At 39.6% G+C, this 14,956-nt stretch overlaps 1 protein-coding gene across 2 annotated transcripts in view; it reads right to left on the reverse strand.

The window, feature by feature from the left end:
- Positions 1-14,956, reverse strand: part of SLC25A13 (solute carrier family 25 member 13) — a 174,966-nt gene that overhangs the window by 64,363 nt on the left and 95,647 nt on the right. For both annotated transcript variants that reach the window (XM_019729757.2, XM_019729758.2), the window contains exons 6-9: positions 4,203-4,349; positions 2,245-2,383; positions 1,412-1,505; positions 1,114-1,198 (exon numbers count right to left, since the gene is read on the reverse strand). In XM_019729757.2, the coding sequence (XP_019585316.2) occupies positions 1,114-1,198; positions 1,412-1,505; positions 2,245-2,383; positions 4,203-4,349 (465 nt within the window). The remainder of the gene's footprint in view (positions 1-1,113; positions 1,199-1,411; positions 1,506-2,244; positions 2,384-4,202; positions 4,350-14,956) is intronic.

Consider the following 14,956-nt stretch of genomic DNA (forward strand, 5'->3'; position numbering starts at 1 on the left):
AAAGGGAAGGGAGAGCTTCCACCTCTGCACGTGATTATACAGTTCTCTCTCCTGCACTCGGGGAAATCGGCTTCCTCTTTTAACAACGGCCAGCTGGTTTTCCAGAGGTGCCTAGTTTAGGATTTACTGAGCACACACCCACCACTTTGAGTTACACGCTGCACACAAAACTCGCCGCTGCATTCGGGTGGGAAGGAGCTGAAAGGAGGGGGTCCTGGCTTGAGGCCTGCCAGTCTTAAAAATGTTGCCCGCATCAACCCATTGTGGTCAAACTGGCGTCTCTGTACAGACCCAGAGCTCCAAGCCAAAAACTGTTAAGTCTCACAGGCTTCAGAGATGGCTTTGCCTTAAAGGAGGTATTTTTCTAAAACGACGCTCGTCTGTGAGTGGATTTATTTTACAAACACCATGTAAGGACAACCCATGCTATGAAGGCTTTGAGTCTCTACTCCTGATCTATAGAAAGTCGAGCAAGAGTTAAATTGAGGAGGTCCCATGTCTTAAGTTTCTGACTCCCACAACTGCAAGAGATTGGTTTCTGTTAACCATAAAATAAAATTTAGCATTCCTCAAATTGTTTCCACATAACTTACGAATCCTTTCACAGAGAAAATAGGTCTAAAAGCCTTCAAACTATGACTCCAGACTAAACAAAATTATCTCATTTCGATATTCAGAAAAACGGAAGGCAAGGCAGTTAGGCACTGCACTGACGAAGTACCTCTCTGTGGAGCAAAGACGGCTTTCATTTAGCAACGTGCCGCTTGCCTGGGACAGCAACACCCAAACAGGACTCTGGCCCCACATCTCTCACCCGACATTTCGGGAAGAAGAAAGGCTCTTCTGCCTATTTTTGGAGGATTAGCCTTTCAATGCGTACAGGAAATCACCTCATCTTTGGAAAAAAACAAGCAAAAATGCCAACTATCTGTTACTCAGAACATCTCTAAGTCACTTCTCTTTCCAGCCTTTTGAAATTGTCTGGATTCTTGGGGCAAAATGGAAACATGGTAGGTCAGATACCAGTGCCAGAAAGGTGACTGCAAGTGAAAAGGGGCTTGGGGGTGCCCTACTAAAGAAACACCAGGAAGCAAGTTTGCTTTTTCTGCCCACCTGCCTTTGGGCCTCAGCCAACTTGAAGGGAAGAGTTCCCTCTTCCAGAGGAGCAATGCGTTCAATGTCTGCTAAGGTCATACGTCTGGAAGGAAAACAAAACAAAACAAGCACAGACAACAAAATACAAGTTTATTAAAATTTACATTATGGAATTTTAAAACATTCCCTTTTTTGTTCCCCATATTTCAGAGTCATCTTTAATTTGGCTTCTTTTTCCAGGTTTGCTGTACTCCTACCCCCACCTCGTAACCTCCTTTTATTAAGCTAATTAAAAAAAAGAAAAAGGCCAACTTACCCCCGTGGTTCATATAAATCTGCTAACTGAAACAAGATGTCAACTTCCATGGGTGTAACCTGACCAAATTTCTGAGCTGCCAGAACAAACTCCTCTGTATGGAAAAAGAGTTAAAAAGGGAAAGATTCAAAAAGAAATAGCCACTAAATGGTAGCATTAACTCAAGTCACTGGAATGAGTGAACATTACAAAATTTTATTATTATCAGTTGTAGAATTCGAGTCAATCCAAATAGGGTAAGAGCTTTCAGAGTTCTTCTGGAAAGAGTGTGCAGATGAGTTTCTCTAACATTGCCTTTAAAAGCTTGATGTCATGTGAAGGCTTTGAATAAATGACTCGGGATGTTATTCAAATTTCAGGTCAGGGAAAACTAGGAAGCAGATATAAAACTTCATATGCATAGGTCCCAGGAGGTTATATGAATGAAGTTGTGAAATTTCTAAGGGAATTCTCTGTTTTTAAAAAAAGAAAAAGAAACATTAAAATGCTAATATCTTGTTTCTAGATTGAAGATCAACTTACATTGTCACCAGTATAAATTTATGGAATTCCTTATGTACGTTTGAAGGCCACTTTAGAGGCAAGATTTGAAAACCTTTAAGAAACTTTACATGGTTCCCTCACTCAAGGACTATCAGGTTTATTTAAAACTGACCAGAGTGTTTTGTTTGCTTTGGTCTGATCAAACGATGGAGAACACACATATAACCTAGAGTTAGTATGTGTCAATGGAATACAACAATCTACAATACAACCTCTTGTTTGCCGTCTTCACTCCAATAACAATACACCAAGACACTTGCAGGGAAGAATTCAGACTTATTCTCACTCACCCTTAGTCACCTCTACATCTTTCTTGTTGCCAGCCAAAGTGCTGTAGATCTTTCTAATGAGTTCCATGTTGTTAAGGAGCGAATTAAATCCGTTAAAATAGGAGAAACTGACTTGATGGGACGTAGTACCTCCAGCAGCCTCAAATAAGTTGAAAATAGGAGAGGGGAAAATAAAAATAAAGAATTTATATAATGCAGAAGATTCAGACGTACATATATCAAATGCTAGTTTTGGAAGTAATCAGGACTGAATAACTAAGAAGAAATAGCCATAAGTATTTTTCTTTCACATTAAAAAAAAAAGCTATAAATGATTTTTAGAAATAACTGCAACTAATCATGACCAGAACTTGTACTCTCCACATACAATCCTAGAAAACTAAATAAATACATGTGTAGGGTTATAACAGCAGGACCAGTAGTAATTTACAGAGTTCAAATTTCCATTGGAAATGTTTTATAAGTTTGTTTATTTCATCTAATGAGCAATCTTTAAAGGCTTATACATGCAAAACTATATTACACACACGTGTGTGCTTATACATGCAAAACTGTATTATACCAACACAAACATACTATGAAAAGTAGTCAATCTAACATTAATATCATGATTTGTCATGTTACTTATAACTAGCAATAAATAATCATTTAAGTACAGACTTTACATTGGTGGGATGTCTAGCAAACAAGCGTATTATGGTAAAATTATGAGATGTCATATGCTTTGATGGGAGTTAAGACTGTTCAGAATTCTGATAGTAGAAATTTGTAAGAAACCATATTTCTTCATAGGGGACAAGGGAACTAGACAGCATGTCCATTATGAATGGAACTTCAGTTTGGGGTTTCAAATTCTATCCTTCCCTAACAAGGCAAAATATTTTTATTAGGAAAGCAGTTCTTTATAAGGTAACAACCACATAAATCTTCACTCAGTAATCATTTAGAATAGCTGACATGAGAGTTTAGAATGGAGTAGGGAAGGGGGGCCAAGAAAAGGAGCTAGATTGGAAAGAATGGAAAAGGCCTTGTCAGAATGCCACATTTCCAAAAAGAGGCACCAGGGGGAAAAAAAAAATGAAAAAATGAAAAGCTAGCCTAAGCTCCTGCCTATGGGAAGCATTGTGGGAAACCCAGATGATGGTGAAAACACTCAGAAAGTTTTCCCCCTGGGATGAACAAAAGGACAGTTCCTATTGCATAAGGGTTCCCAAATCTGAGCGACCATCAGAATTATCTAGGAAGCTTTAGAAACTAGATTCTAGGGCCTCAACACCTATAGATGGTGCATCAGTAGGCCTGGGAGAAGCCTTAGAACCTGGATTTTTTTATAATTATTCCTGTTGATTCTTAAGCTCCATTACCAAGGCTTAGAACCACCACCACAGAATGTTACAGGACACCAGGGCCCAGGAGGTCAGCAGTGGCTGGACATCCACTAGGATGGAAGCTCCATGACACAGGAGAACAGGGCTCCTTCCACCCATCACTGTGCCACTGTCACCTCATCACATATGTTGAATGAACAAGTAAATCGAAGGTTTAAAGTTTCTGTTCTGCTGACCTCTTAAATATATCTGTGCACACGATTTTTTTTCTTAATTTATCACCTCAGAGAACAGATAAAAAGCAAAGATTAGCATTTCACATCCTGCAAAATGTAAAGCAAAATTAATACATAATTATAACTTTTTCTTTTTAAAATCAGTTAATGCATTTCTTTAAGGTATTCTATATTGTCCAGATAACAAATTAACCTACTCACTAAAATTAGCCAAAACACACTCTGTAAGTTTGGTAATATATGCAATCACATTAAGAAAATGTTAGTATTTAAAAGAGAAAAAAAGTACGTAATATGTAAGAATTGTTCTTATAATCCCTTATTTACTGAGCTCAGGTCAGGTAGAATAAATTACTTCAGAATAAACGAACTTCAAGGAAAAGTTACAACTTACAGCTACTAGACATTCTTCTACAAAAGGTGTCAAGACATGGGGGCGGATGGTGACCATGATGTCTCGGAAGTCAATGGCTGTGACTTTTCCGGTCCTGGCACTGTCCCTTTGCACAAAGGCTTGCTTTGCATGCTCCAACTGGATTTCCTACAAATAAAGAAGGTAAAATAATTTGTTTCTCGGTTACGACAAATAATGGCTCAATTTCAAATTAGGGTGAAGAAATATAGATCACATCTTGGTTTAATAAGCGCTGCCTGCTTGTTAAATAGCACCCCCAAGCTATTGTCTCCTTCTAAAGAGAGAACTTCACTCAGACCAGTAAACATGTCTTGGAAAAGTGCATTCCACCTTGAATCTCCTACCGGAAGACACCAAATCACTTCAATGCTTTGCTAGAGTCCGAGGACACCAAGAAAATAAAACCTAGAACGAAGTTTGGAAGGCTCAAAAATCTGGCCAAACCCTGCTTAGATGATGCTAATGATCAAAGGGAAACCACCTATAGGGACATTACCTCTCTCCAGAGAAAAGAGGAAAATTTTTAATAGGAACCTGCTATACACAAACATGTGATATAACAGATTGGAAAAAGGCGGTTCTCCTTTGGAATATGCTGTTCCTCTAACACTGGGTTTCCCGGTCTTGACACTATTGGTATTTTGGGCAGGTTAATGAGCCTTTGTTATGGGGGCCCTCCCACGCATACCCTACCCTCTAACTTCCCACTAGATGCCAATATCCTCTTTCCCCCAAGGCCGTGACAATCAAAAGTGTCTCCAGGGAGGGCCATACTTTCCAATTGAGGACCAACGTTCCCGAATTAGGAATTGGATGGTATGCGGGTCAGTACCATTGGGCATGTTTTAATTCATATGATCTGAAAACATTTCTGTTGCTATTCCCAAAGGATAAGTGTATACACAAAATAAAATATAGCCTCCCATCAAAAGCCATCGTGTACCATGTAGAAGCATCCTTTCTGCAGACAGCATTTTATTATCTTCTTCAGGAAATTGTCCATTTCCCAAATGGGCCCTTAGAGTGAGATCTAATCTCTATGGAATTACAAAGCATCACTGATGTGGCTCTCAAGAACTTGAAATTACTTAAATGAAAAGCAGTTTTATTAGATGATATTGAGGAATTACATTTCTTTTAACTTCGGTGAGATAATGACTTATAATTGTGTAAAAACTAATTGTCCTTATGACATATTACAAACTAAAGTATGGATGAAATGACACGAGTCTGATAATACTTTCCAGTACTCTAGTCTCCCTCTCTTCCCCCAGAAAGGTGGGGAGATGAAAGATGACTGATAAAATATTTATAATAATTGAAACTGGATAATGGGAACATGGTGGATCATTATACTTTTCTCTCTACCTTTGTGTAGTTTGAAAAGTCTACAATAAACAAGTTAAAAAGACAATACAATGGTAAGAATTAGACTTCCTAGCCTATTTAAAAGCTTCTTCTTAGTTATAGCATCTGCCAGTTTTGATCCATCCTGTCCCTGCAGACACTCTCTTCTGGGACCCTAATCTCTCTATTGCCTCTTCCATTCACTCCTTAAATGAGAGGCATTTGTCAGCCCTCTGTCCTTCAGGTCTTCTCACTCTACTCTTCTAAGCCAAGACCTCCCCACCCAAGACCTCAAAGATTTCTTAGAAGGCTTGACTCCCAGATCCAAATCTCTCCCTCTTATCTGCTGGACTGGAATTTCTAACTGTTTAAAAATATACCCATGTGAGTATCTGTAAAAGCCATACAATTACACATCACTAAACACACTATTATATGTCCCTCACTCAGGCCTCAAAACTGATCCCTCTCCTCTGTGCAAAGCTTAATTATTGGCATGTTGTTTTTCTGGTCACCCAACCTAGAAATCTGTCAGTCTTAATGCTTCAAGCTTCTTTTCCCCCAGAGTAAACCAGTTACCAAATTATATCACTTGAACTTTTGAAAGTTCACGCAAATGCATCTTATCCTTTTCACTCGTAATGAACTGTTTCAAGCTCTCCTCAGAAGGTGCCTGAATATCTACCACTGGCCCAACTGTCAGTCTGGCGCTTCTCTCTGACCTCTGTAGTCCATCTTGCACACATCAACAGCTGCCTTTCACAATCTCAGATCTGACTTGAATCCTCTCTGCAGAAACCTTCAATAGCCTTTCATCACCAAGACCCATCTCTGAAACAGAGTGCTCAAGACTCTACAAGGAGCTATCTTTAGCCTTGTCTCTAGCACACTGCGTCCAGCCCTACCAGACCTTCCATACATCCAGGCCTTTGTCCACACTCTACCCTCCACCTAGCAGCGACAGTAGCCTTTTCTCTAGCTCCTAAAATCCTACCACTTCCTCCAGGCTCAGCTCAAATACTACCTCCTAGGTAAATATAATGAGGCCTCCTAACTGAAAATAACTGATCACTTGGACTCCTGCTTGAACTTCAATGATAAGACTTGTCTTATTCCATCTTATATTCCTGTCTTTCTCCCTACCTTGCTAGGGAAAAGAGACTGCTCTATTCATGCCAGTTGTGGTATAGGCAGAATGCTTTAGATATAGTAGGCACTCAATAAACCGTAGACATATTCATCAATGATAGGTATTCTAGTTCTCTGTACAAGTGCCTCCAATTTAAAAGGAAGGAAGAAACCAACTGCTAAACACCCTATAGTGAAGAATGCCCACAGTGTGTATTCACCTGAAAGTAAATGAACACACTCCTTTGGATTGCCAGACCCATCGCTAAAACTAACCTAAGCCAAGGTTACTGTCAAGAAGAGTAGAAGGTATGTTCATTTCTTTACCATTTCCCCTAGCTTATAACTCAAATAAAGTCGTAGGGATCTGAAACCATTATATTAAAAATGGCATCACTCTTCTTGGCCACCCCATCTCCTCAGAAAGCAGAAAGGCAGAACACTAAGACCAAGCTGTCCAGACTGGCAGGGGAACGGACAACAAAGTGGGGGCTGACGTCCATATGGCAGGACACAGGGTACATTTGTAATGAAGATGGTGCCACCAAGCATTTCGGTGCTGACACTTCCACCAGTGAACATTTACTAGCAGGGATCACTTAATCATGGAACAAGTAAGCATTTTTCACCCTAATGATGAACAATTGAAGAATGCGTTTCCAACAGCTCTTAAAGATCGGAGACGTCAGAACCTCTGTGGTAAACAAGAAGATCTATGTAGTTCTCTAAATGTTAGGATAGAGTGGAAAACATTTAATTTACTGCTTCCCCAAACTGAAAAGTAGCTTACTAAAGATGTGGGCTCCCTTCTGAAAACATAATATGTCACAACTGTTTCTTGTTCTGGGTGAAGAAATGAAACTTACTCCAATTGATACAACCAGCACGATAACAGCATTTAGTGAGCATACAGTCTGCGTCACACTGTTCTAAAGCACGTTATAATAATAAACTCGTTTAATGCTCACAGCAACCCTACCAGGTTGGTACAATGGTCCTCCCTTATCCACAGGGGATGCATTCCAAGACCACCAGTGGATGCCTGAAACCATGGCTAGTACTGAACCCTATACATACTGTGTTTTTCCCCCAATACATACCTAGGATAAATTTTAATTTATAAATTAGGCATAGTATGAGATTAACAAAAATAACTAATAATAAAACACAATTATCACAATATACTGTAATAAAAGTTATGTGAATGTGGGGTGTGTGTCTCAAAATATCTTATTGTACTGTACTTGCCCTTCTTATGATGATGTGACAATAAAACCCCTTATTAAGTAGAGAACGTTCACATTTTCATTTAAAGGAAGCCCTTTACAACTTCTCTTTGGCATATCCAAACAGCCAGCATCTCTACTCTTGTATTTTGGGGCCATTATTAGGAAAATATGGGCTCCTTGAACACAAACACTGTGATATTGTGACAGTCTGCCTGATAACCCAGACGGCTACTAAGTGACTAATAGGCAGGAATACAGTATGGATACACTGGACAAAGGGATAATTCAGGTCCCACATGGAACAGACAGGAGTGGGATGGCATGAGATTTCATTACACTACTCGGAACAGCGCTCAATTTAAAACTTACAAATTGTTTATTTTTGGAATTTTCCATTTAATATTTTCATACTGTTGATCGTGGGTAACTGAAACCACAGAAAGTGAAACCACGGATAAGGGGGTCAACTGTACTATTATTAACCTCACTGCAGTAGTTGAGGAAGCTAAGGTCTCACTGACAGGAAGCAGTAAAGCTGGAATTCAAACCCTCTTGTTCCACTTAATCATGGAACAAGAAAGCACTTTTCACCCTAATGATGAACAATTGAAGAATACGTTTCCAACAGCTCTTAAAGATCGGAGACGTTAGAAACTCTGTGGTATACAAGAAGCACGATCTATGTAGTTCTCTAAATATTAGGATAGAGTGGAAAACATTTAATTTACTGCTTCCCCAAACTGAAAAGTAGCTCAGTTCCACCCCTCTGACAATGCTCCTAATTCTTCACTGCATGGGGAGCCCTGATAATGCCACTGTCAGGAATTTGATTACAAAATATATTTGACATCTAGGAGTCTTAATAGCTATGAAAAGATAAAAGTACAATGTGTTTTTAAATTATTCTCAATGCTCTAGATTTCTCTGTTGCCTATTTTCATGAGAAAATAAAATTCCTGAAAAATTTTCATTAAGGCAAAAGTCTCCTATGCGCCCAGTGTCTGGATTATTCTCCCAACATCAGCAGAGACAATGGAGGAGAGAAACCAAATCTAAAAGGCCTTCTCCTGCCCTTGCTTATTGCTTGCTTTCTCACTGTATGGGAACTAACACACAGGTACTCTATAAATACTGAATTTGAGAATGAATGATCTTTGAAATAAATATCCAGGCTCAATACTCATGGCAGAGTGACTTAAAAACAAAGCTCTCCGTTGGCACCTCTAATGCTACTTAAGGAAAACCTAATGTGTACCAAGACCCCAATAGTTCTTAGAACCTAGAGGCATAAAACTGGGACAGAGAACATTTGGGATGTACGCAATAAAGAATGTGTAAGATAATTTGTTCATTTCCAAAATGAAAGGGACCAGAATGGATAAACTCATCATCTGTGCAGGTGAAGGGAGAACAATGGAAGAAGCAATAGTTCCATTCAAATATTTAAAGGTTAAAAGACTATTTGGTAAAAAAAAAAAAAAAAAAAGGAAAGAAGCTAGATGGCTCTTTATTTCTTACAAATTTTTTTTTTAAAAAATCAGTGGAAAGAAAATACAGGGATCAAGTTTTAGCACAAAACAGACATATTTAACCTGTACAACTATTCAGAAATGAAATGGGCTACCTTGCGAAGTAGCAGGTCCCCAGTCTCTCGAATTACTGTATTTTGCAATGTATAACATGCGCCCGTGTATAATGCGCACCCACGTTTTTGGCCCAAACTTTTAGGGAAAAAAGTCTTTTAATTTTTTAATTCAAATTTTTATTTGTTTACATTTAGGTACTTGTTTTTGTATTATGAAGGAATTTTAACAATTATGTTTAACATAGTACAAGAAATTTTATGTAACAAATAATTACAAAACACAAGACCAGATATAAGGTACAAGACATTTTATGTATTGGTAACAAATTTACGATCTTTACGCACCATAGAAGGCCAAGAACTATTTGTTGTTGCAAATTCATCGTAAGTTCAACAAAACCGATTATCGTATTCCAGGGTATTATTTTGCACACAGATATTGTTACTGATTTCTAGAGTTACACTTTTAACTCATAAGCATAAATAAAAGAATTAAAAACATTTATATAGATACGGAATTAGTAGTGCCCATGTATAATGTACATCCTTATTTTTCCCTCACAAATTTGGGCAAAAAAGTGCATTATACACAGCAAAATACGGTATCCATTCAACTACAAGCTAAGGAGCACATGTCAAGAAATTTATTTTATTTTATTTATTTTATTAGATGGCGTTATGGAAGCAATATATTATGATGACAAAAATCTGAAGTTTGGAACAGGACTGAGCAGAGCTCAAACAAATATCAGTCATGACACCCCTACCTGGGAAGGCTTAGGAGTGTGTTTGCATCTAAGAGTTCCAGCAACACCTACTATACAGGATTATGAAAACTAGATGTCAAGCCTGACAGGCACTTAATAAATGGTAGCGTCGATTGTGCCAAGGTGAATGATTTAAAACCCGATGAAGTCCTTTCCAATACAAGTTCTTGGAGTCTTTCAAAAAAATCACCTAGTAGGAATGGTGGTTCTACTGATTCATTTTGAACCAGACATAGGAAGAGAGCGATGAAGACCAGATAGGGTGGGGAATAACAGTAACAGCTGACTGTTTAAACATTTACTCCAGGACAGGGGCTATGCCAAGAATTTCAAAGACAGTATTTCATTTAAGCCTCATAATAATTCTGAGAAGTACTATTATCATCTTCATCTTACAGAGAGACACCTGAAGCTCAGGGAGGTTAAGTAACTAGTTCAAAATCACACAGCTAGGAAGTGGCAGAGATGAGATCTATACCAATGTATTGTTTGATTCCAAAACTGAGATTTTTTTAACCACTGACTTATCCTGCCTTGGGTAAAATCGCAGTAAGACGATCCTAAGTAGATTTGGATAGATAACTGGAAAAGAGGTTTTAAGAAAAGTTTTGGTTATGATTTGTATGTAAAAATGGAGCAAGCTGTATCTCACAGAAGTCTCACCACAGATGATGGGGGAGATAGAAGAATCTACCACAAAGGAAAACACTCGAGGGGAAAGAGATGAGGTGGTTAACATGATGAGAAACTTGGAGTGAGATGAATTTAAGTTATAAACAAAGGTTAATCCGTAAACAAAAGAAAGCTAGAGGTATAGATAGAAATGTCAATCTGGGAGATGTCAATAACAGGATTTTAGGGAAAAACCCACAAGGCTAACACTTACTGTAATTAAGTGTGTGCTATGCTACAGGGACTGTTGTGTTTTCTTCATTTCTTTGAATCCTCCCGACAACCTTCTAAGGTGCCCCTACTATCGCCTCCATTTTGCAGATGGAAAAATAAGGTAAAGAGCAGCTGAGAGTCATATGATGCTAAGAATGAAACTGGATATGCACCCGGGGGGGTCTGACTCCAGAGCCACAGTCTTAATCTACACGGACTGCCCGTTCCTTTTAGGGGGAGGCCTACCAAAAAACAGAAGGAAAAAAGTAATAGTTAAGAAATAGATGAGATCATCCCACACTACATAGATAAAGCAGGCAGACGACAAAATGGAACTGATCCTGAAATAAGTGAGCACAGACAATAAAAATGAGGGCCTGAGGACTTATGGGAAACCCAGAGAGCTGTGAAGATGGCATAGCTCTACAAAGAAAGCTCTGATGAGTGCCAGGCCAGGAGGTGCTTGCTAAACGCTGCTGATAGAGACAGTAAGGACCAAAGAGAAGGGGCTCCCCTTCACCTGAGGCCAGAAGGTCCCTGAGCAAGGAACGGAACAGCTATCCCTAAGGCAGTTCTGCTCAAGCACGTGAAAGGAGGTCCAGCTTCTCTTGAATATTTGCCAGTGAACTGTTTCTGTTCCCTCTATGCTGGTGCATGATGATTAACAGAATAGGCTTTTATTGCCACAGTTTCCAACTACTTCAACACATCCATTCAAATTGCTGTAGGGGAAAGAAAAATCAAACTCTTCAAAATTGCTAGCTGTATAGAAATAAACATATATAGGGGTTACACCACTTTAGATCTAACATTCACGCTTCTAATACTTCCAGGCCTGTCATTTCCTTAATAATCTCCAATTTTAAAGTGGGTACATTTTGAATGCAAAAATTCTCTCCACCTCTATTCAGACATGCAAGTTTATGTTTCAGCCTGAGAACAATTTATCAGGAACATAAAAAAATAGACCGATAGACCCTCAAAACAAGCAGCAGATCCAGACGATTTATATTATGAACTCAAGAACACCAAAGAAGACCCCTGGCTAGTCTGCATTTTTATGTTTTGTCTAGTTTTGCAACTTAAAAGAAAATCTAAAAACTTTAGTAGAAGCAGGGAGTTATCAATAAGAGTGTGATTCAAAATAATTACTTTTTTTAAAGGGTGGTGGTAGAAGAATTCTGGGGAAAATGTAGGTAATTATTTATAAAAACAAGAAACAAAAATGTATAAAAAAGGTATGCTTAAAAATATGGTATCACATTTAGCCCTATTTCAAACAAATTCTATATTACATCAAGTATCAGAACTTGCACACTATATAAGTACCCACTTCGTTTCCATAATCCTATGCTAATCTGAAGAAAAAAATTCTAGTTAAAATAAAGACCCACGTGTTTTTAAACAGAGGAAAAACAGAACTAGTAATAGAGTAGGTAGAGGAATAAGTAGTTCCCTTTCTTGATATTTTTCTGTGCTCCCCACACTCAGCCCAGGCAGCCAGACTTTCAGAGTTCGGGGTGAAATTTCATCCCCAGTTCACTGGGTGGGACCTTTAATTAAAACGGTCCTTAGGCGCAGTGTTGCATGTGGCACTGCAGGCACAGCAACACCTCGGCAGAAACCAAGTGCAGAGCTTTTCCATCTCAATTTCCTGGATCTTCTGATTTAATGTTAAACTTCACAGTGGGAAACAGCTGGGGAGATGCCATTGGGAGTGTTCATTTTTACAGGACGCTACTGTAAAAGCCTGCACGACAGGCTGCTCAACAAAACAGCAAGCTGACTAACGCCATGGACACAACACCACCATGAATGCTGATTTCCTTCGCCCAGAGAGGAGCAAGTGCGATGTGAGTGGCATTAGACCTGCATCTAACTCTCCAAGTGACCAGGATATTACCACAGCTCTGGTCACCCACCACCGACCTGGCAATGGCTTCCTTTTGGACACGAAACATTAATCTCCTGGAAGAGCTGAGGGCAAACGTTAGCTACTTTTACTCTGTGCTTCATTCTGGGACATCAAATGGTGCTGTATCGATGAAACAGTATCAAAGCCGTATTGCAGATTCCATCTGGTCCCACTTGAAAGCAACATAAAAAGCGCTCACATGTTAAAAATACAAATATAACCAAGGTCTCTGGCTACTAAAGATCCATGGTCTGGATACAGATGGCAAGCTGGGGGACCACGGGGATGCACAAAAGGCTCGGGTTGCTCAATCCAAAGCAAGGATCTTGTTAGTTGTCTACTAACCTGTTTAAACAATTGTGGCTTCGGCAAGTTCTACTAGAATACAAGTGATTGTTTTCTGGTTAATGCCAAAATGCTCAATCAGTTCCAAAGTTTGAGAATTTGATGTTGCCATGGTTGAAGGTTATGTTTTCTTTTGCTTGGTGGTGGTCGGGAACAATTTCTTTTTTTTAGCACATAGGGCCTTTTGTGTTGCAAGTTTTGCCTTGTACCAGGATGCCCTGACAAATACAGTAGCAAATCCTAAGTGATGGTGACTATAAAGCCCAGACCAGAGCTGACAAGGAGCAACAACTCTCTGGAGGGACATGTGGCAGCACCTGTGGCAGCAGAAGTCCAGGACTCTATGCTCTAGGGCTCAAAATTTGAACAACCAAAGTGTTCAATTTACACAGACAAGACCTGGGCTGATTTGTATGCCATGCTAGCTCGTAAGCCAAAATGATGGTCAAGTTGACTTAACAGAAAGAACCAAAATTGTTCAGTTGCATTATTAACATAAATATGCTTTGGCATCCCACAGGGCTGTCATGGGGCCCACGTGAGCTAACGACAGGGTCCTTGCCAATATGAACGGCCAGTCTGGGACAACAGATACAGCTCTGACTCCCAGGTTGTATTCCCAGCTCCTTGCACTATTATTCACCTCTATGGGTCATCCTCTTCTGACAAAAGGGCAACCTGAATAAAGTTACGGTAAAACACTCACACCTTTAGGAACAGCGAGCTCCATTAGGTCAGGTAACTTCATTCTTAAATGCTATCTGATGAGAAGACATTACAAAGAATTTTTAGCTCCATTCCTTTTCAAGTCAGCTATTCTGTTTCTTGGCTAACTCATGGAACCCCAGCTTCCAAAACTGACCTTTCCACCAATTTAAAGCATTGCTGATTTCTTGATGATTCGTCCTCTTGGAGCAAGAGGATGACGGTCTCTGGAAACAAAAGAAATGTCCTGGTTCCATAAAATGGGGACCAGAATTCCTTGGAAATGCCCAAGTCTGTGGGGCCATAAGTAGGGTTCCTATAGCATCATCCTAACTCCAAGGAACTGAGGCGAGGAGGTGGGAACAATCCAGCAACACACACATGAAAGGCAACTGCAAGCTAAGCACCGCTCTGCAGCCCCTGATTAACACCCCCTCTTGTGCTCCCCCTCTTAGTAAACCACCACCATCCCGCCACTTGCCCAAACCTAAAACCCAGGCATCAACCACGAGTTCGCATGTCCTTATTTGTCCTCATCCTAGTAAGTCACCGAGCCCGGTCAGGCCTATCCCTTTAGCTTCTCCTGAACCCATTTACTTTGGCTCATCAGTTACCATGTAACCCACGCCATCATTGCTTCTGTCTGGGATTAGAAAGTGACAACTGGTGGTCCTCTTCTCAGTCAGATCCCTTTCCATTTGATTTTCCACACGATAGCCAGAGTAATCCTTCTGAAACAAATACGATCATGTTTGTCTCTCTGAGCTTCCCCATCAACCGTGAAATGAAGACCTGAAGACCAGTTTCTGTGCTTTTAAACAGTCAGG

The sequence above is a fragment of the Rhinolophus sinicus genome, linkage group LG09 (genome assembly GCF_036562045.2).
Source record: "Rhinolophus sinicus isolate RSC01 linkage group LG09, ASM3656204v1, whole genome shotgun sequence".
Lineage (NCBI taxonomy): Eukaryota > Metazoa > Chordata > Mammalia > Chiroptera > Rhinolophidae > Rhinolophus > Rhinolophus sinicus.